This window comes from Chinchilla lanigera, unplaced genomic scaffold (assembly GCF_000276665.1).
Source record: "Chinchilla lanigera isolate Chin_1 unplaced genomic scaffold, ChiLan1.0 scaffold00003, whole genome shotgun sequence".
NCBI classification, from domain to species: Eukaryota; Metazoa; Chordata; class Mammalia; order Rodentia; family Chinchillidae; genus Chinchilla; species Chinchilla lanigera.
Window position 1 is genome coordinate 10,830,961 of NW_004955404.1, and position 23,558 is coordinate 10,854,518.

The 23,558-nt window shown below is 42.8% G+C and overlaps 1 protein-coding gene across 1 annotated transcript in view; it reads right to left on the reverse strand.

Moving 5' to 3' along the window:
* The window catches only part of Clybl (citrate lyase beta like), a 203,527-nt gene that overhangs the window by 17,800 nt on the left and 162,169 nt on the right, over positions 1-23,558 (reverse strand). Inside the window, exons 5-9 of the mRNA XM_005374232.2 lie at positions 14,673-14,861; positions 10,435-10,536; positions 8,597-8,690; positions 7,129-7,296; positions 2,426-2,550 (exon numbers count right to left, since the gene is read on the reverse strand). Of these exons, the coding sequence (XP_005374289.1) occupies positions 2,426-2,550; positions 7,129-7,296; positions 8,597-8,690; positions 10,435-10,536; positions 14,673-14,861 (678 nt within the window). The remainder of the gene's footprint in view (positions 1-2,425; positions 2,551-7,128; positions 7,297-8,596; positions 8,691-10,434; positions 10,537-14,672; positions 14,862-23,558) is intronic.

The window sequence follows — 23,558 nt, forward strand, 5'->3', positions numbered from 1 at the left end:
ACACAGCCCACACTACTTAAAACCCCAAGAACCCCGCATGACCTAGAGTCACCTACCTGCAGGCCCAATTTCTGTGACCAGCCAGTTTATAGGCAAAGTGAAAGGAACATGCTAACCGGATAAAATCACCATACGTCCCTACTGGAAGCTCTATTACTTGAACCATTTAAACCTTGCTGGACAAAGCACCAGAAGAGTTTGCTGTAGGAAACAAACTTCCAAGAATGGGGCAGGGAGGAAATGACCTAACAGTCTCTCCTCTGCTCCAGTTTCTATGGTTATGTGGTAAGAAAAGCTGTCTCGCCACACTGTTGTGAAAGCTTATGCCCCAACAAGAGGGCATCTCTTATTTAAAACCAAAACACGGCAAATAGCTCAGAACCTAACATTTAAGTTGCCCTCATCAACAGGCATGGGCAACTTTGGGGCAATTTCCCCTAGGAACTGTATTTTCCAGGTACAATGGGAACGGCTTGTTTTCCTCATTCATGAACTTAAATGCCAGGAAAAGCACGTTTCTGGTTGGAGTTTTGTTTGCTGATTGCTGAAATTTAGGGTGACCTCCCCCACACCCTAACTTCTTACAAGCCCAGGTGGCAGCCTCTGATGCCACCCAACAATGCCACACCCAGCTGGGACGGCTCACGGGGGCAAGCTAGCCCACACCGGAACTCTGTTGTCCGTCATCTAAATGGAGCACAGGCTGCCTCAGTGTCCCGTCTCAGGAGAAAGTGTTTATTGCGTGGAGACCCTCAGCTGCTGTGGGCGTGCAAGGCATTTAGTGTGTGTGCGAAGGCAGGTATGTGAGAGAGCCAAGGGAGGGGCTCGCATGTAGGAATGAAAGAGTCCATGCTCCTCTCGCTAGATAAATATCTATGGTTATTCATGCAAAGTCTTGATTTTTGGGTTATGATATAGAAATGGACACAAAACACATAGTCAACCTGAAAATATTTTTCTATGAAACGCATTATTTTTCTGATCGCCACTGTTGATGTGAAATGAAATATGCTATTTATCATGAAATTGGTATATGTCCAAATTGGATGTTTTCAACACAACGTACTTTGCTCTGGGATATTAGGTGTGAGTTTGTACAAAGATGAGCCCGTGTGTGTGTGTGTGTGTGTGTGTGTGTGTGTGTGTGTGTGTGTGAGAGAGAGAGAGAGAGAGAGAGGGAGAGAGAGAACATGCATGCATGGTCATGGCTGAAGGCACATGTCCATGGGGAATGACCCACTTAATAATGTTACCTACTTTTGCAAATCCTAAGACTTTCAGGTGTTCTCACTGCCAGAGAAAGTGCAAGCGACACTTCTCTCAAGAGTCTCAGATGAGTGTCACAGTTTCATCACTGAAAACCAGTTGTTTTCTTTTTCAACTTTTTTTGTGGGGTGGGGGCAGGGAGGGCAAGGGAGACTGTTCAACATTTAGAGCCTTAATATTTCTTTCCATATTCTTTCTTTCCAAAGTAATTTGCATTGAAAGCATGGAAAGTCCATTCCTTATGGAAGTCACAGGCTGAGTTTAGAGACTACCTCTAGGATAGATTTATAAATGTAACTTTCCTATCCTCTTAAAAAGAGGCAAGCGGTATTATTGCAAATAACCTTTAAGATAATTAACTGACAATGCTGCAACTAGCATAAAATCTTCCTTCAGGCGACACCTAATTTAAGTGTTACTGGCACAAAGTGGAGACAGATTGTGCATTACCACTGCAATATTTACATAGCAGAAACCCACAGAGCAGGAAACGGGGCTCAATGACGCACTAAATTAGGAACAACCGTACTCCAGTGTTAATTTGCTTTCCATTCGATCCAAATCGCAGGTCCAGAAATTGGTACAAACACACATACAACCTCCCACTCTTCAATGACTAAACCGGAGGAGATTTTTGTACTTTCCCCCCCCCCAAAATTAAAATAACTTGAAATTTATTTCTTTTCTCCACAAGAACCATTTGGTCAAACTGTGTTTATTTCATTACAACTTGCTCTCACTTTGATCTAAAATTATTTTCATATGAATGCTGCACTGAAGTCTGTAGAGGAAAAGCTAAACAGACTTCTATTTTTCTCTAAGGCTGCCAGTATATTTTATGAAAAAGAATAAAATGCGAGACTTGAGAGGCCGCCAGGGAAACATTTAGGGACAGGAGTGGGTGAATCTACCTTTAGAGATGAATCTTGTGTCCACCCCACCAACTACAATGAGTTTTCCTAAAACCATTCACACATTTTTTTTTTTTTTTGGTTTTTTGGTTTTTTTCCGGTACCGGGAACCAAACTCACGACCTTGCGCTTGCCAGGCAGGCGCTTTTGCCGCTGAGCTAAATCCCCAGCCCCATTCACACATTTTTTTATTCTTCCCCACAGTATTTTAAACACTGGTTCCAGCCAAGGCATTAACAGACATTTACCTTTCCTAATTGCTGATGCTCTTTAAAAGCAGCAATTAGTTCTTCAGCCCACTGGATTTTTTCTGGGGCAGGGGTGAACAGCTCCTGGACCACGGCGATTTGGTTCGGGTGGATCACCTGCTTACCTGAAAGAGATGAGTAACACGGGGCCTTGCACCACTGACACACATTCAGACAAAATGTGTCCACCACAAAAAGTTTCTGAATGCCCCCCAGACCATGCGCTAAATAACAAGTTTAGAACTGTTTTGAAGAAAGAAGTTAAACAAAACCTGTCATCAGGCAGGCCTTTCCAGAAAAGCACAAGAATACATACAGTAATGGAAGGCACTGTGCCTCTGAGCCTGCGGAAGGGGAAGGGCTTCAGTGCAGATTATCTCGGTTTTAGTTGCAGGTGGATAACGAGGCAGCTCACTGTTAAAGGGTGATATCCACAAATGACAGTGATTATCTTGAGTTAAAGGAAAATGAAATTCAGTGAGAATTCTCTCAAATTTTGTGAGTTCTCTTTTGCTTATGCTGTAGGATTATGCACCTTCCACGGTTTCTTGTAGTTCTGCTATGTCAGTCATCACAGGGCTTATGGAAGCAGGCATTACAGCTGTATTAATATCAAATGCTACCTTACAATGATACATTTAATTTTCTGTCTTTAAAATGTGTCATTTCTAACCCCTAACAGAAAGTTGAATTTCAACAAAAATAGTATATTCAGTGCAATAAAATAGAACGCAAATTTGAACAATGTGACATCTAGATTATTCTAATTTTTAAAATAAAAAATTACAGAAAATGTCTCTAGCCTCAAAGTATCCAGATTTCTCCTTTATTCTTATAGAATGAAGACTGGCTATTTCCCCCCTTTATGGCCACTTACACATCCCAGAAGAAATATTAGCTGTACAGAAACATCTAAAAATATTTATGATTTGTTTTGAAGTTTAAGGATTTTAAACAAAAACATCATAAGAGTCAAGGGGTTCTGTGAAATCATACTGTCATTAGGAAAACAATTTATCAATCAGGGAAGTTTGGAATTTAGTTGGGTAATTAATAAAATGCAACATAATTTAATGTTGTTACAATAATGATGAAATATTTTATTACATGATAAGGTTACGGATACAATTTACCTCTTTAAAAATGAATATACACTTAATGGTCATTTACTCTGTATATCTGTTGGTATATGAATTAGCTTTTCATTTAAAATAGTTGCTTTAACATTTAGTCAGTACAGACGACATGCTGGACGTTTGATAAAATATCAACTTCTGTTACCGTTATTATTTTGTCCAATAGAAAAAGAACAATGATTTTAGAAAAATGTTTCAGTGTGTCATGAGAAGGAATTTAGCTAGAAAAAACCTCTTTGCTTTACAGTGGCATGATTAAAATATTTTCATGTTGCTATTTCTTTCTTATCTGTTGCCATGCTAATAAAACATTAACAATCTATATAAATAAAGTTTTTAATTATTTGAAGAATAATTTCTAGAAACATAACATGAATGATGACAAACGAGAACTCTTTCAAAGTGTAGGTATTGAATGTATTTAACTAATCTACTAGTTACAATATTAATAAAGGCTGTCAGTTGTTTGTCTTGAATTCCATAATTATGTACATAATTTCCACTTATGTGTAAAAAAGCAAGTTTCATGGAAAACTCTTGATTCAGGCACTACAATTTGAGGAGCAAACAGAAACTCCCGAAAATACCGTGAAATCTTTGATGGCTGTCAAATATTTATATTTTGGTAGTGAGGCTAATTTTAAGATGTGTGAGATTTTAGAAATTCACGTACATTCATAGGTAAGGTTCTCTTTCGTTGCCTTCATCTACATCCCAACAACTGTATAACAGGCTTGAATGCCATGTGGAAACGAAGCAAATATTTTATCCAGAAGAGTTATTATTGACAAGTTACTGAGAGGGTGCAAAATTGGACGACATTAAAATTTATGACCATGAAATCCTTTTTACAGTAGCACTTGATATATCTTGCTTTAAATCAATACCTGTCAAGTCTTTTAGGTAACTGTATGATGGTGTCATTTTTGTTTTCTACAAAAGGCTGCAAAAAAGAAGAAAACCTATAGTGCTTCCTATTTATAATCTTTCTTCCCAGCATGTAGTAGTGGAGTAACTGTAATGACTAAGTCAGCTGGCAAAGCTTTATTCCTAGATTTAGTTTGGGTGTTTTTTATTTAAAAAATCCCCAAGTTAATGCCTATTCATATAACCAATGTATTGATTTAAAATCAATCAGCACAGATCCTGACACCATGAAATAATGACTGCAGAAAAGAAACCATAGTGTACAGTTAGTGCACGACTAACTTTTAAACAACTATGATTTATTAAGAAAAAAATATATATATATATTTGAAAGTACAGCATATCCTAATAGCCCAGATTCAGTCTTCCTCATATATTACAGATAACATAGGGCCGGCCCTGGGTTCTAACCCTTTCCATCACCGGCTTCTGATAGATACCTCAGAGTTGGGTCACAGTACTTATTCCTTCTTCCCTCCCTTCCTTTATTCTTTTTCTTCTTTTCTTCCCTTCTTATGTGAGGCTCAAGGTATGGCAATTAAATGCCAAACCATTAGTACAAATTGATAGTGAGTGGTCTAAAATACTCAGTACAAGAGCATTTAAAAATATTACAAATAATCTCCTATCTTTTTTACCGTTGATTAGTATGTAGAAATATAAATGGGACAACAAAGACCTCTGTGGAAAAAAAAATGGCCTCGGAGTGTGGCCCCCGTCTGTGGGCACGTTTGCGTGAGCGCATCGTGGGCACCGCGCCCCGCCTTTGCGTCTCTGTGATTTAATGCTCCCCGTGCTGGAGAAACCGTCGTGCCAGGCCCATAAGTTCTTCGTGCTGAGTTGGGCACCGTCTAGAAATTTAAACCTGATTTGAAATCGCCTGTCTTCTGCGAGTGAATTGGGGACCAATTTAATTCAGTCTTCTATCTTGGGGACCCCCTCAAGCTCCCTTTGAAGCTCTGGGGCAAACACAACCCCAGAGAAAGCTGAGGAAACTTATACCCAGGGCTGGGGACGCAGGCCAGGGCTTTCTCTTTTTCACTGAATTAGTTCTCATTTTGAAACAACATCTGGCTGCCTGGCAGCCAGTGCCACACGTTTCAGGCCCACAACATCAGGGGCTATTAGATAGACTGCACGGAGTTTTTCTCCAACTTTCCCATCTGGGCCACAAGCTAGTCAGGTCCTGGGCAGAGGCAGGGACAAGCACAGGCCTGGGGAGGAGGACGGAGGAAGAGGGAGGGGTGCCTTCCTTCCCCGGGCTCTATTAAATGTAGGGAGCAGTCATTTATGGACAGTTTGGATCACTGAAAAATATTTCTCTAGAAGGGATCACACTGATTTTTTTAATTTTAAGAATCAGGGGCTCAGTTTATTTTAGTTCTTTGTTTTAAACATACAAAAGGCAAATGTCAGAGCTTTAATTCTAATACAGCCTGAATGTTGATAATATCGCTGTTTCCTTTTTTGTGGTATTGGGAATGGAACCTAGGGTCACTATACCATGAGCTACATCCTCAGCCCTTTTTATTTTTTAAATTTTGAGACTCATATTAAGTTGTCCAGGCTGGTTTCAAACTCGTGATCCTCCTGCCTCAGCCTCCCAAGTGGCTGGGATCACAGGTGTGTGCTATCGTGCCTGGCTATTATATTTCTTTCTAAATCTTCTGGTTTTATTTCAGGTTAAAACATCATCCATCAAGGTACCTTTTATATCTGAGGGCACTGTATGAGGTCCTTCTTTTAGTTATCCTTAATGAGACACAATTCCCAAAGATCTATAACAGGGATAGCAGGGTGCTTGTTTGCTCCTTATTATTTGGGTATATTTCTAGTAAAAATATTCTTAGAACTTTCAGCATGAGAACAGATAAGAATAAAAGAGCATATGGTAAAAGAGCATATTATTCTGTGGTTGCTGGTTGTATGTGTGTTCACATGTGTGTTTATATATAGGAAATTATCGCGGTTTTTCAAGAAATAGATTTCTGTTGCAAAAAAACCCCCAATCTTCGGTTGCTCCCCAGGCCCATGGGAGCGGAGTGGTGGAGTGCACCACTCATCAGCTGCCCGCCTGTGCCCCAGGCTGGGCTGTGAGGGACCTGCTGTGCCAGCCAAGGCCGCAAGTGTTGCCAGGTCACTTACCAGGAGGCAGGAGAGGAAGTGGCAAAAGGACAAAAACTAATTCTGAGTAAAAATCAAATCATAGAAAGAGATCAGCAATTTTTCTTCGGAAATAAATGAACATTCGGGCTATTTTAAGGAAATTTCCATCCAGTCCTGAACCCAAATCTTTATGGCAGTTCAGGCCAAAACACCCTAGTCACAACAGCTTCCTTCAGCTGCGGTTTGGCTCCGCCAAAACTGTACTAAAATACTTAAGAGGAGGGAGGAAAAAAGGCAACGAATATAGAGAGGAAGCAAAACAAGCGGCTTGCTTTTGGATTTGCAGAGCCAGAGGAAGAGCTGACAACTGATTTGTCAGGTGGTTGTTGCTCTTGGCCTTTTCATGCTGTACATTGTGGAATAATTAAATGTGATCTCCGAGGACATGAGAAATATACTTGCTGGTGAAATTTCTATTTCTCCACAGCACTCGCTAGTCTAGACACAGCTTCTAAGATATCGTCAGAGTCCTACCGGTGAAGCCCATGGCGGCGGCCTCTCTCGACTGCCTACGCAGCCCCTCTCCATCCCGGAAGTCAATGTACACCAGATCTATGGCTTGTAGGCCAAAGGCCTTGGCCACAACGACAATCTTTTGTCGGGCGTAGAGGATGTCCTGGGTTTCTTTACTACTTGTTGCACCTGAAAATGGGATGTGGACACAAAAAGAGACTTTAACTTTGGAAAACAAACCCAGACATTTCTCATAAAAACTTAGTTTGTAAAGACATCTATGTCTCCCTAAGAATTGCTCCGCAGCAAAATAGTAATTCTTCAAATAGGAAGGAAGAGGGGGCTCAGGCAGGCGGCATTAAATCGCATGTGTCTGTTTCCCTCCACACAGCCAGTCACCTCTGCAGGCGTCAAGGACAGGCCCCTCCTCCTCTCAGGGGCCAGAATCAGGGTCCCAGGGACTCCTGACTCTTCCCTTCTTGTCATTGCTCCCAAGTGTCAGTCTCAAGACAGCTCCACAAAAAGTGGCCAGGAAGCTGCTCAGGGAGGCTGTCTACCTCTCACGCAGGGTACAGAACGGCGGGTGATAGGCTGGGCCCATTGTGCTGGGCGTGCGACCCCTGTCCTAACTGGGGTTCAGAGCCAAACATCTGGCTGGGTCAGTCGGGGAACAAGAAGGACAACTCATTTTGGGAGAGGGACAAAGTGTCAATCTGGCCCCATAGTCTGCGGAATTGTCGGCCACACGGAAGTCTCCTGGAAAGACTGGTATTAAAATAAATTCCTTTTCTCTACCCTGAGGGGACTGGAAGGTGTCACTGTTTCTACTTGGACCGTGCATGACACTCACTGCTCAGGGAACGTGTCTCCAGGTCCCCGGGATGTGGCCTTGTGGCCCCGGCCCTCAACGTGTCAAGTTACACAGAGGCCAGAGCCAGAGGGGGCAGAAGAAATCGGTGAAAACCGGCGGTGTCCCAGTAAATATTTAATAAGAATTCTGGAATATATTTTAAGATCTATTTTAGATCGGTCTTAAATGATATTTACATACTACAGCTGTGGAATAAACAACTCAGTGAGGCCAAAGTAAAATGCTTTAAATTTGTTTTAGAATCTAGGCAGCCCCAGACCGATGTGAAGACAATATATCTAAGTTATCACAAGGTGGTTGGTGTAATAAATCTATTAAGAGCCAACTAGAGGCTGTATGTTCCTAAACATGCCTGAGGCTGCAACAGGCTTTTTATTAGCTATTTTACAAATGAACAGGAAGAATAATGCACTATTCTGGAAGCAGGATAGCTAGGAGGAGCCCTAAATGATCAGGAAGTAGTGTCCACGCCATTGTCATGAACAGATATTTGCATGGTTGGTAAATATACATTGTTATGTAAATGTCCATTTGCGAGGGGCAAAGAAAAAATTATACACACTCCATACACACACATCCGCACAGAGGGAGAGAACGAGAGAGAAAGGTCTTTGACACCTATGCTGGCTCGAAAATCTTCTCCTCCAAAAACAACTGCATCTAGGAAAAGACCCACTTGAGGCCCGATCTTTAGGGTTTCTTCACACACGGCCTGCAAAAAGCAAAGGAGAAGCAGGTCTTACAAAAACGTTCGCAGGAGAGGAGTCAGGTTCCTCTATCAGCAGGGAGACCCGGCTCCCAGCCTAAAACTGCAGCCCAAATTTAACCCTTCCCAAAGGCATTTAACATCCAAAATAAGAACCCTGTAGATATGAACTTTACTCAGTGGATGATAGTAATAGTCATTGCTACATGGTAATATAATTATAACGTCAAACTGTAAGTCATCCAACTTCTAGAGAAACTTCCAGTTAACTCATTTTGATTGTAGTATAAGTTATTTACATTTTTCCAAATTTGTTTTTGCTTTAAGAGGTGCTTAAATAATAAACATGAAACCACACGTGAGAAGGAAAGAATTTTAAAATCAAACTAATTTGATTATTTGCATTAGGATCAAATAAATAGTCTCAGGATTAAAGACATCTGATACAAAACCTACAACTTTAGAGGGAAAAATAAAAATGCAACAAGTCGTCCATGATGGGTTAATAAAGCAACTTTGACATCTCTGAACGAAAGTGAAGATTAATAACATTTGCCATAGACAGACCTGGGAACCTTGAAAGGTGGAGATGTAAGCTGCTAATACACATGTGGGTGGAAAAGAAATGAGAACCCAGTAGGGACGCTGTTGATTAATTTCAGGCATTGCAAGGGCCCCTAAGTACATTATGGAATAAAATGGCAAAACAGTGCTTAAAATTAAATCACTGTGTGGATCTGGTTGCTTCGAAGGAATGTGCTGTCGATTCCATTCTGAGGGTTCTAGGGTGGGCTGGAGGAATTTGTCGTTATTTGTGGAAACGAGCTGATCACAAGGCAAGGCTTGAAACTGCCCCAAACATTTGCCCTCAGCCCCTCCTGCACATCCCACAGATGTGCAGCTTCTCTCCAGCATCTGCTCACAAAGTCCCTCTCCAGCCCACGTCAACTATCTTTTTCCTTTGTTTTTAGTGATTTCTTTCTCCTGCCCTCTGGGTGAGAAGAGAAAAAAAAGAGGGCTAGAAGCTCTGTGGAGGTGCGCAGGGGCGCGAGGTTGCTGTCACAGGCCAAGGGGAGCGAGAGGCATATTTGGAAAACAAAATATAAATGCTCACAGATAAAGGGGAGTAAACAGGCCAGCGAAGGGTCTGGCTAGGCCAGGTGGCTTAGGGCCCCACACAATGGTTGGAAACACGTGGCTCGGTCAGTTCTCCTGAACATAGATTTAAAAATATTTTTAGTGGTAATGTGCCCAAATGAAAGAGTAGACCATGAATTACTTGTGTACATGAATTTAGAAACAATAATCTCATCTGCTACACAGTCCGGATAATGTTGCTACAAAGAGGTCAGAAAATTTCTCCATGGAAAGGCTGCTGATAGAAAAAGAACAACTCAAAGTTAACTTGTAAGGGTAACAAAATAAATTTTCCACCTACATTTAATCTATGAATGCAACCATCCAAAGCATATATTTACACAGTGATGATTTAATTAAAGTTGTTATTAGGGAAATGTGAACATTTCGTTTAAATATTTAGGACTGGGAAGCTTTTCCGGTCTACTTAACCAATTTCTTTGTTTTCTAAGACGCTGACAACCTGGAGTTTGGATGACTACAGCAAAGTTTACCTTGCCGATAAATCTTGCTTAAAAACGATTTTAGATAGATGTTAAAATTGAGAGCAAAGGTTCTCCTTTGGTGATAAATAAAATACTAACTTATGTATCCAACACTATGGTTTTCTTACCTTAAAATTGAGCAAACCCCTTGCGGTTTCCACAAAAGGGATTAAATTCATTGGTTGTTCGAGTTTTCGGCCTTTTAAGTGGAATGAAAATTTGCCTGCAAACTAAAATTAAAAGTGTCATAGGTGATTAGTGGCAGGAAAACAAAAAAGAAAGAAAAAGGTACAATCCTGAAAATGTAGACAGAGAAGTAGTACAGTATTCAAGTCTTTGACCTGAGGAAGTAATATCCCGGTCTCCTCCATCCACACAAAAGAATTTAAGAAAAGAAAAAAGAAAATGAAAAGAAAAGAAAAGAGCTAATAAAGTTCCCACCAAACTACATAGTAAAACCCCAAACATTCACAATTTTTTTTTTTTCACCTAAGGAGCAATTTGAGGCCTAGGAGTCAGACTGGAAGGAGAGATTCCTGGGTTTAAATGCTTCCCATGAAAACACACTTACTGGAGACCTCTGGCCCCCTCTGCATTAAATGCAAATGTGGGCCCTTGAAACAATGCGGTCTTGCTCTACCTGCCACACTGTTTTTGTTTAGCCCGGCGCTGACATCGGTAGAACTGTTTGGCAGCCTTCGACGTGGAACCCATATTATTCACTGTAGCACCACTGCCCTTTGTTCGGAAGGTTTTTCTCCATAATTTTTTAGCTTACCTAGGAAGACCTTAAAAAGGAAGTTTAATTCTTTGAAGACCAAAGCTTGCCAATTTTTTCCATGAGACCAGTTCACAGCTAGCTCTGGCTGCCAGTGGGGTAGCCCAAATTCCAAAATCTATCATCTGGAAACATACAAAAGCTCTCGCTCAGATTCCCCCCACCACCCCCCCTTCAAAAGGGGAAAAAAAATCCCACAATCTAAATTGTAAATCTATTATGTCTATCGAGATCTAATAAGATGTGGAGAGATAAAAAAAGAAACACAGGTATGATAAAGATATTTTTGTAAATAAAGATGAAAACATATGTATATATATATATATCCATTTTAAATTTAAGGAATATTCAGCCATTAATGGATATCAAAGGAAAAGGGAATTTTAATCATCTCTCCATTCAGTCTCAGTTGGGTAAATCATATCTAAGAGATTTGCATAAATATAAACCATCAAAGACTTTTCATCTTCAAAGGGGGTTTCAAGACCCTATAAGCTTTGTACTGTAATCATCACAGGTCACCACCCTGCAGGAATAAGGCTGCTATGGCAACATAAAAAAACTAATGCTTAAGGCTTAGCATAATATTCTGACTAATAGAAAGGAAACTCATTTTAAAAGCTGGCAGCCTATTTAGCAGAAGCGGGATTAGAGGTGTTATTTCCCCTTTTAGCTGCCCCTCCTTGTCTGTGCAGTCCCCCCCCCTTTAAAAAAATCTAATCACTGGGATCTTTAAAAAGCTTTTGAGCAATTTGCAGTAACTTTACAATTAGGCTAAAATAAATCACAGCTTTCAGTAATGAAGAACGATTCCCATCGCTCCCTGCCCTTCCTTCCTCAGACAGCATCACCTTCCTAGGAACTTTGAAGGCAAGGAGCAACTCGGCCAAAAGCACCAGGACCGAGAGAAAGCCGCTGTGTCAAGGGACACAACGAGCGGCATTCGACGCAGACAGAAATAGGGCATAATTTATGTCACAATTAGGGGAGAAAATAGGTAGTGAAATATTAGTGGTTTTGGGGTTGGCTATGCAGATTTTCTTTTCTGCTTTGAAAAAGAGAAAACTTGCAAAAGGTTCTTGCCCCGTTCTTTATGGTAATTCTTCTAACTACAAAAATTGTAAAGTTTACAGCTAGGCAAACCCTTTCAAAGATTCTCCCTGTTCTTAGGGAGTAAAACCTCGAACGTTCTTTGTTTTTAAACCAATAGGGGCATTTAAAAATTAAATATGCCAGCCCCTCCCCCTTCTCCCCCTCCCGCTCTTTCTTAAAAAATTGCATTAAGTACTAACACAAAAGGTAACTAGTGGAGAAGTTTCAATTAATTTTTTTCAAAAGGAGACGATTAAATGTTTCCGGCCTGGTAAAGTGTTCATTTCAGCGAGGTGGAGGGGACGGGGTGGGGGAGGAGAAGAAGGGGGGGAATTACAAAGAGATTGGGGAGGAGATGAAGGAACGGGGCTCAGCAATTCTTTCAATTCCAGTGCACACCCAATAGTGTGTTGGAAGAATGCACCCTGTTCGGGATTTGTGGGAGAATTGTCCCGCGACAAAAGAGGCAGAGTTACGCTTGTTACAGTCCAATAAGCCGTGCCAGTCAAACAAGAACCCACACTAGCGACAAAAGGCGAGCAAGAGATTCTCACACAAAAGGAAACAAGTAAGCCCATCTTTCAGTGGTGCATCAGGCTCTGGGTTTTACGCTTCGCATAAATACAAACGGAGAAGGAAAAAATAAACAGTCCTGAAGACTTTCTGTGAACCAGAAGTCCCGTTTCTATTTGAGCGCGGCCCCAGCACCCGAGGAGGGTGAGGTTGGAGGCTGGGCTGGGTGCTCCCGTTCCTGTTCCGGGAAGGGTGACGCGGGGATAAACAGGCAAACCCACCCGGACAGTGACTCGCGCCCACTCCCTTCAACGCGAGACACATCCCAGTGCAGTCAGAGCCCTCGAGATATTAGCGCGCTCCGACCAGCGTCTCCCAGCTCTCAGGGTGACCTTGGAGAGAACCCCATTTTAGAAGTAAGACCTGCTCCTCAACTACACGTGCTCAAGCAGAGTCCGACCCGGGCTGCCCAACAGAGACATAAAGGCCTCTATGACTTTGATTTAAATTTTTCTTTTTTTATTTTATGGCTTCCTTCTTTTTTTTTGTTTTTGTTTTTTGTTTTTTGGAGACAAGGTCTTGCTATATAATCTAGGCTGGCCTCAAACTCACAGCGATCCTCCTGCTTCAGCCTCCTGAGTGCTGGGATTACAGCCGTGTGCCACCACACCTGACTGACTCTTAATTTTAAATTTGCGAGTAGCTATGTGCAGTCGAAGAGTAAAGTGATACAGGTGACGTTAATTTTCATAATATCTTAGATTCCACCTCATAGATCTAAATATTGTTTCAGTGTGCAGTCAGTATGGAAATTGAGATGGTTCACATTCACATCCTTCCTCCCCCAAGTCTTCAAAATCCAGTGTGCATTTTGCAGTCCTAGCACACTCAGTTCTCATGGGGCTACAGTAGTCCCATGTTGCACAGGATAGATACAACCTACTCAGATGTAGAAAGCAAGTAAGCAGTTTCACCAATCAGCATTATAACCATCCAGTGTGTTGCCGTGGTCACACCCAGACCCTTCAAGATAATACTCTTTGGTTGTCATTTTTATTTTCTGAAACAGGGTCTCACTATGTAGTGAAGGCCGGCTTTGAACACATGTAGCCCAGGGTGCCTTTGAACTCGCTGCGATCCTCCTGCCTCAGCCTCCCAAGTGCTGGGAGTACAGGCGTGCGCCACCACTCCTGGCTCTTGGAGATATCACTTTGCATCCTCACTGCCCACTCACCATGACAACAAACACATTCAGCTCTCTAATCTCATAGCCTCCACCCAAAGTAGCACAATGAAATGGTATTTTATTCAACAGACCTGCAGAATAACAGCACCCTCAAATAAAATCTAGCCCCCCCCCAACCGTTTCACAATTAAAACAATGATAGTATAATTGGGCCTATTTCAAAAGTTTTCTTAAGTAATTTGATGGGCCAGCCGCTTTACATTTCAGGTTTTTATTGGCTGAAAAGTCTGTCCTGAAACTCAAACACACCTGTCAGCAATTTAAAAAGGACATACTGGAGAACTGTTCAGGAAATAATATCTTTGCTAATTAAGACCACTAGTTAAAAGCTTCCTGTGTATTCCTCTAGTTGCCCCAAGGAGTGACCTTTTCCTCCCCTACATTAGGCTCATTTTTTCATACACAGCTCACATCCTTGGCGGCCTGTGATGACTTCAGTGCAGCTCAGCTAGGGCACCCAGGGGTATGGTGGTACATGCCTGTAATCCTAACACTCCAAGAGGCTGAGGCAGGAGGATCGAAACTTCAAGTCCCTCCTGAGCAATTTAGCAAGACCCTGTCTCACAATAAACAATTAAAAAGGTTGGGGATGTAGCTCAGTAAGAAGACTTGGGTTCAATACCCAGTACTGGAAAAAACAAACCAACCAGAATAAAAAACCAACGGTGCCCAGTCCTTCTCTCTGCTGCTACACCCAGGCACTGAGCTGAGTCTCCGAGCAAAGAGTTCCTACTCACCCACTGGATTTCTTCAGGACTTTCCACCTTGGGGAGCATCAGGCTGGAAGGGAGGACCTGGGATTGCAGGATGGTCGCCAGGTCTTCCTCGGCCAGACCACTGGCCACCGAGCTGACCCGTACACACTTTTCAGTCGGGCCCAGGTCAAAATCTTCAAGGGTTTTTACTATTCTCAATCGAGCTTCATTCTGTAAGTGCCAATAAAAAGGGTCTCCTAAGTTTAGTCTGATCATTAAGAGGAACACAAGTGATTGCTCTGTGAAACAAGTCTCAATTCAGAGTCTCCACGCCATTATTAGATCTCCAAATTTCCTACCACATAAGTGATACTGAAAAAAGTCGCCCAATCTGACAGATGAGGCACTGGTTTCTAGACTCCACACAAGGTGGCTGTCTCATGACTGGGACCCACCATGACACAGCGTGGAGTCTTCCTAATGGTTGTGTCATCTTGCTCCTTACCACCCTTTCCAAAGGGGAAAGTGTAATGGGCAGTTATTGTACTGATGGGACAATAACCGAGGGTAAACATAGTTCTAAGTTCTTTAACCAGTGTTCCCATTTCATAAATAAAAGACCCAGGACAACATCTGGATCATGGCAGTCCCATCTGTCAGCCAATTCACATTCAGAGAAAAAAATAAGGATTTGTTTTTCCTTTTCCCCATGTATCACGCTTTTTTTTTTTACTCACTTCTTTGTTTTATCTTTTACAAGTGAGTTGCTTCTTGACATTCAATTAAGAAGGCACTGGCAGGAATGTGACACTCCACATTATAAGAAAACGTCCCACTTATTCAGGTGGAAGGCAGTAACAGCACTGAGGAATCCTTCATGAAATGCATGACAAATACTTTTTTCCCCCTTTGATTTGACAGACTTTGCTCCACAGTTGAGAAAAGCTGCAAGGTTGAAATTCTGCATCGGGATTTGAATTATCCCAAGAAAAATTATATGGGTCCAAATATGATCTTTACTGGGATTGGTTTGGGGACAAAGAAGGTGGAGTGGGGGACAGAAGGGTGCACCGAGGGGCAGGGACTGGTGTCGGGAGACCAAAAGCCCTCTGGGCCATCAGCTCCTGCTAATTTCAGTTTCAAAACCAAATTCCTCCCACTTGCCAACAGCCCTCAACAAATCCGCATTGTCAGAACAAACGCTTATCAAAAGTAGTTTCATTTGGGAAGGGTTTTTATGGCACTAATAAAACTTTAAAGGTACTCACTGCTGATGAATGTGGGGTTTTTTTTAAAAAGTTTTAACAACGTACAGCCATTTGAATAGCAATGATCATCTAGGAAAATAGCAAACCAAGGAAAAGACAAGAAAGGGTCATGTAAGCCAATATGGAGTCTAAGTCTAATGAAGGAGACAAGCCAGGATGGGAGATTTAAACCAGACGGAGGCAGGTCTATGACCTACTTCCAAATGTGTTCTGAGTTAAGTGGTGTAAGGAAACGGTAGCTTAGAGTTGTCAGGTCGGATGGAAACATTACCTGGGACCAGCGGAGGACAGCTCTGTGGAATCCTGATTTACAGCGCTTCAGCCATCAATAATTAGGCCAAGCGTAGACAAAAGCAAGAGGGCCCTCATGTTGGCCCAAGGTAGGAGCGTGTGGCTTCTCGTCATGCCTTGGGCCTTTCCACAGCTATAAATCTCCCTCATCCATGTGCACTACCAACATTCCTCACACCACCGGATACGAACACGTGAACACGAAGGCAGACGTTAGCTCAGAGTCATGGTACTCAGGCTCTCTAGAGCTGTAGGAGAAAGTGCTCTCCGGCAGTGTCAACCTTCAGATCCTCGCTACCAACCCTGGAGTTCTCCACTTCACAAACCTTCTGATTCCCAGGTTCTCTTTCAAAAGTAAGTCAGCTTTAGCTGGGTGAGGTGGCACAAGCCTGTAATCCCAGCACTCTTGAGAGGCTGAGGCAGGAGGATCACAAATTTGAGCCCGTCCTGCCAATTTAGTGATTTAGTAAGAGCCTGTCTCAAAGTTAAATAAATAATAAATAACGACATGAGTAAATAAATAAATAGCAGGGGAGGTAGCTCAGTGTGAAGGCCCTGGGGTTCAATTTCCAGTACCACACACACACACACACACACACACACACACACACACAAAATCAAGTCAGCCTTGCAGAAGGTCTATTAAGACAGAGTAAATGGAAACTAGAAGGGAACTCAACAGACCAGCAAGGCTGAGACGCCTTCTAAAGCTGGAATTACTGGAATCACAATCTCCCCTCTCTTTTAATCTGTCTGTGCGCTCAACAACACAGGACCCTGGCAACACCTACTTCCTAAATTGTTAATGTTGAAGTTGCACGGACTCTGACCCCTGAGTTGCTTTGCTGTTTCCCTTGAATGTGAATGGGACTGTTTGTTCAGAGCGCGTGTTCTCAACCTGTTTGTGAATTTTATCTCAAGTCAGATTGCCATGGTTTCGGCACATTCCGGTTTACTTCAGAAAATTCAGCCCTTGCGAAATTGGCCGCAAATGAAGTCCCTGACTCCAATGTTGGGCATAATCTGATTAGTACTTTTCATGTTATAATGAGCAGCAAATGCTCAGCATTTTATTGGGCTTCTTTATTTTGGCTCAGAATTAAAACCAAGCTCTTTCCACTTCATCCCTCTGTACCTTTCCAAAAGGAGATGATGGCTCTGGAGGTATATTGCCACATGACGCCCTTATTAACAGGCTGTTGCTTTTTGCGATTTACCTAAACCAAGTATTCGTCCCTCTGGTCTGCATCCCCAAACACGCAACAACTTCATGAATGTACACCAGCGGACAGGCATGTCGGTGCTTTCTCTCTTTTTGGCATTTTAATGGTGAATATGTTGCCGGGCTAGCAAACACATCCATGCCGTCTGTCGGGCTGAGATGAATGAAGGCAGACTCTAAGAACCGTTAAGTTTAGTGCTGGGTGTTCAGTGAGAAAGTCACAGTCCACCCAGTTGTGAAAAGCAAGAAATTCCGTCTCCTCACGCACGGCTTTCTGCCTGCCCGGTCATCTCCGTCTCTCCACCCCTCTGGAGGCACCTGGCAGACTCATCTCTCAGAGGACCCGCAGGGTGACCTGCTGGGGTTGGGGGAGGAACGTTCCTGCAGTCAGAAAGAAAAGGGCATGGAAGTAAAGAAGTCACTGGAGAAAGAATTTTGGGAGAATCTCGCCACCTGGAAGCAAGGTGGGGTGTTCCCAGTGAGTCCCTAAGGGTACTGTGTCCTAAACGTCTCACTACAGGACAGTCTTGTCGAAGCATCCTCACTGTGGAATGAACTTGTCCCCCTGAGATCTGACAAGCTGGGAAAGACTAAATAATGGAATTAAGGCCTTTATCAATAGTTCCAGGAGAGCTTTGAGGAGACAAACTGCCATCATCCTTTCCGCATCGGGTTTGACCCCAGACTTTGCAGAGGTCTGGGGGATGGTTGACACGGATTGGAATCTTCACAGAATGACTCTAAAAAATAATGTGCCTGGCTGGGGGTTTAGCTCAGCAGCACAGCACCTGCCTGGCAAGTGCGAGGTCCTGAATTCGATTCCCGGTACAAAAAAAAAAAAAAGATGTTCCCCAAATTTCTGTACCTGATCGATATTTCGTGCCATGGCTGCTCAGTGCAGTGGACCAGGGGCTAATAAACTTGTCCCTATCCATAAGCCACCATCTTATGTGACTGCGTCTGGGCCAGGAACCAAGGCGTGCTCTGATTTCAGAGGCTGGATTCCTGCCACCTGCGGAGGAGACACGCTTGGGTGACGTCAGAAAGCAGATAAATCAACCATCACCAAGACCTGCGGACTCCAAAATTAAAGGAGAAAATATGCGTGCAGTTGGTTCAACTGGCACCCATTAAAGCTAATAACTAATCATCCTCACAAGTTTCTAGCTCAGAATGATCAAATCTGCAAAGAAAACAACATCCGTCCACTTTTACACTCCAGTGGAAGAGGTGGTCCCTCGCGGCAGGGCGGCACACTCTCCCATCTGGAGAATAAATCGAGTGTGAAGTACAGTATAGTTTGGGACCAGGCTCCGTGGCGGCAGCTCAGCAGTCAGTTCATTAGTTCCAAACTTCCAGGGATTAGAGCGGCATCAATTCTACTGTCGGATAGGATGAGACAGACAGGACACGGGAGGCCGGGAGGACGGAGACACCGAGAGCAGCCCCTTGGGTTTATTTATACAATGACAACGTATAAACACACCCAAATAAATGCCTTAAATAATAGCATTATCACAGTTTCATAACATCTGAATTAACACCTTGCCCTTCAAGCTCCAGCCCCCTCCCCAAACCTTGAGTGTGAACGTACAGGGGGCTCTAGAGGAAATCACAAAGACAAGCCCTGCACCAACAGGAGCAGGGAGACAGCTCCGTGGCCCAGCCGGGCTTCGTGAGGAAGAAATAGGAAGCATTCTCTGGACTGTCAGGATGTGCACCACGATTTCCATTTCATAGACTGTATACATGATGTATGTTATATGTATTTAATATTTTCATCCTGCAAATGGCAAATTGCCATGCCATGTATTTAGAAACACTTGCGAATTCTTTTCTAGCTCACCTGATCTCATTTCCATTTTACCTAATGCATGAAGTGGCCTCAGCCATGGAGTGGTCCCACTTTTGAGAAGGCCCTGCTGTCAGCATCTTTATGAAAATGTTCAAGATTCAAGGTCAAGTCTGGTTTAAAATAAACGGGGAATATTTTCCATTTAAGGATCTTCTTTTTTACATGACTGCTTTTTACATATTTATATTTAAAGACAGTGCCTGTGACATAAAATAAGTCATCACTAGTAAAGATGGGATTTTTCTTATAAATGTATCAAAATTATAATGATTCAGAGACTGTCATAGAGAGTGTGCTGAAAAGCAAATAAAATCTGAGTCTTGCCAAGTTGTGATGCATTTTGTCAGGCAAGGGCAGAGGCAGGGATGACTTCCTAGCCCCTTGTTTCTTCCATGTGCAAAAGAAAGCTTGGTTTGCCTGTTTTGCCCATAAAGAAAATCTGCAGCGACACTGAACAACCCACCTGTTAAATGGTTTAAAATTCCACGCCTTGGTTCATCGTACAAGCCGCTATGTGCTAGACGCCCTGTTTACTCTGAAAGCATGGATTCGGGGAGAACAAAGTTTTTGATGCTGTTAATCATGAAAGGCACATTTAAACACAGGTTTATAATAACAATGCAAGATCAGCTCTCGTCTGGAGGACGAAGAAGACTCACGGGAAACTTAGAGGATGTAACTGGAATTTGGGGCCTTCAGAGGTTTAGGTGGAAAAAGAAAGTGCTACAAAACACAGCTCTAAAATACAAAAATCTGGGCTGGGGATGTAGCTCCACAGCACAGCACCTGCCTGGCAAGTGCAAGGGCCTGAATTCAATTCCCAGTACCTAAAAATAAAATAAAATAAAATACAAAAATCTATGAAAATAATTTATTTTGATGGCATCTGAGCAATTAAAATATTTTTAAAGAAGCTGGAACAATGGCTGTGGGTCATACAAGCATTTACATTCGTCCCAACTCATGAAATATAGACTTTAAATTTTGCATTTCATTGTACATAAATTTCACTTCAAAAGCACACGAAGAACTGTAAAGAAATATGGACTTCTAGTTAATGATATGCACACAGGCATACTTCTGAGGAAATACATTGTTGTCTTCTTCCACTCTAAATGAATAAAAGGAAGAAGGACACATTTATGTATTTACGGGTGGATAGGAGGAGAGGCAGGTGGAGAGACAGGCAGAGAAAATGCACACCGGAAAATATAACAGGTGGGTTTATGGGTAATCACTGCACAGTCTTTCAGCTTTTCTGATGTTTGAGATTTTTTGTAGTAAGACTGAGGAAGTTTTTTTTAAGGTACCTCGAAATGCTGGTGTTACTGGAGCCGATGGATATGTGTATGTGGTCTCTTTACACTATTCTCTTTAGATCTGTATATATTTGAATATTTACAATGATAAAAAGTTTAAAACTAACAACTTGAACTCTACTTTATTTGTTATTTGTAAGAAATAATTTGGGGAAGATTATTTTTAGCTTTCAGTTTCTTTGGGGGTAACAGCTTTAATGAGACAAAACTTACATGACACAGAACTCACCCATTTAATGTGTACTATTACCGGGCAAGTGTGGTGGCACAGGTCTGTAATTGCAGCATGCAGGAGGCTGGGGCAGGAGGATCACTGCGAGTTCAAGGCCAGCCTAGGCTACACAATGAGTTCAAATTCAGCCTGAACTGCATAGTGAGACTGTCTAAAAATAATAATAATAATAACAAAAGTGTACTACTAGTGTACTTCTGTCTCTAATGTACTTTTTGGAACTTATAAATGGAATCATGCCCTATGTGGTCCTCTGTGACCGGCTTCTTTTACTTGGGACAATGTTTCAAGGTTCATCCGTATTGTAGCAAGGCAGTACTTCCTCTTCACCACTGAGCAATGTGCCATGGTACGGACAGAATGAATTTTGTTCAGCTATCATCAGGTTCCTCTTTCTGGCAATGAGGAGAAATTCTAATATGAATGTCGTTTACGTTTTTGAGTGGACACAGGTTTCCAATTCTCTTGGGTATGGATCTAGGGAAAGTGCGGTTCCTGGGTCACATGGGTGACTGTGCTTAACCTTTTGAGAAACTGTCAGCTCTTTCCCTAAGTGGCTGCACTGATGGATGTTCCCACGTCTTCACCAACACTTATTCTATGACTGTTTGTTTTAGTACAACGTGGAACCATCCCGGGGGGAGGGGAAGTGGTCTCCTACCTTGGTTTTGATTTGTATTTCCCTATGACTCACGACGTTGAAAATCTTTGTGTGTGCTTGTTGGCCATTTTTATGATTTCTCCAAAGAAGTTTGGAGAAATCTCTATTCAAATCCTTTGGCCAGTTACAACAATTGTGGTAAAATATATCATAATGTAAAATTTCCATCCTAACTTTTTTGTTTTTGTCAAGCACAGTGGTGCAGGACCTATAATCCCAGCACTCTGGAAAGCTGAGGCTGGAGGATCACAAGTTCGAATCCAGCCTGGGCAACTCAGTGACTTTGTGAGTCTCTGCCTCAAAAAAAAGGGCTGTGATGCAGCTCAGTGCAAAGGCCCTGGGTTCAATCCTCAGTTCCTGCCCTCAATAAAATTTTGCTAGGCTGGAGACTGAACCTAAGGCCTCACCCACACTGGCGAGCAATTTACCTCTGAGCTACATCCCTTGTTCCTTTTTTTATCTCTCCAGGCAGAAACTCTTCTTCCATTAATCATTAACTGTCCATTTTCCTCACCCCAAATTCTTGTTAACCTCTAATTGACTTTTTTTTTAGTTCCGGGAATCTAACTCAGGATGTTGCACTTGCCAGGCAGGTACTTGTGCCACTGAGCTATATCCCTGGCCCTGACTTTCTATAAATTTTCCTATTCCAGATATTTCCCATGGATGAAACCATGCGGTATTCTTTGATTCTGGTTTAATTCTGAATAGTACCTCTTCAAGGTACATTCCCATTCTAACATATATCCAAATCCCTTCCTTTTTATGGCTCAGTAATATTCCACAGGAGAGTAGACATACCATTTTGTTATCTGTCTGCTGATGGCATTCGGTTATTTGAGTAATGCTTCTGTAAATGCTGGCATACAAGTTGCTCTTTGAGTCTCTCTTTTCAGTTCTTTTGGATGTACACTTTGGTATAAGTCATGCTGGGACAGACGGTAATTCTTATGTTTAGCTTTTGAGGAACTGCCATATCTTCCCACAGGAGCTGGCCCATTTTACGTTCCCACCACAATGCACCAGGTTCCGATTTCTCTATATCCTCACACTGTTGCTTTCTAATTTGCTTGTTCATGTGTGTATGTGTGTATGTATGCACTGGGGATCTCTATAACCTCAAGGCCACCCTGGGCTACACAGTGAGTTCAAGTTCAGCCTGAACTACATGAGGAGACCATCTCAACAAAACAAAACGAAACAACACAACACAATGACAAAACACTTTTTAAAAAGGCAAATGGCTGACCTGCACAGGCAAGGCCCAGGAGATGGTAATCCAAGGGGCAGGGCCCAGGCCAGGATTTAGAAGTGGGCAGAAACGGGTGATGGTGGTGGCTGGACACACATTTGCAGTTTGGTGTGGAAGGAGCCTCAGGGAAGCTGCCTTGTGCCCTGGCTGCATGTTGGGGGACCCATCCCTGGGCCAGGGGAACAGTCCTTGTGAAATGCACCTGCCCCAGAGAGCCCCTCTCGTCACGGGAGGTCCTCAGGCCCTGCAGCTGCTGGCTTCCACCTCTAGGGTGGGTGTTGGTACCCGGGGTTCCGACCGGGGACTCACAATCCCAGGCACTGACACGGAGGCGGAATGGACACAGCAGGGCAGGGCCAGCCCCCTCCTTGCCACACCTTCTGATGGGTCCTTGCTGCCCTGGCCCCGGGATGGGCAGGCGGCCTCCTTCCCCAGGGTACGAAGCTCACCCCAGCAGGGCTGCCCTCTCTTTCCATGTACTTATGTTTCGTGACTTCTCTGGTTAGAGGAAGTAATTAACTGTTTTGGTTTAAAAGCCCTCCTGCTGGGTCACAGTCTGCGTGGGAGAATCAAAGTAAACAAGCAAAAGGGGACTGTGTTATTAAAGGACTCTGCACCCACCTTTCTTGACCAGGAGGGAAGCTCACTGCTGCAGGTGCTGGGTCCCGCACAGGGCAGTCCCCACCTTTCATCTTCTCACTGGTGAATGCAGAGTGATTGGTTCATAATTTAATGAGCAGTCTTGCTGTGGTTCTACACATGCATCTGATGACAGCTGTGTCACCTGTCCCTGGCCTGAGCAGTTTTACAATGATGCTCATGATATAT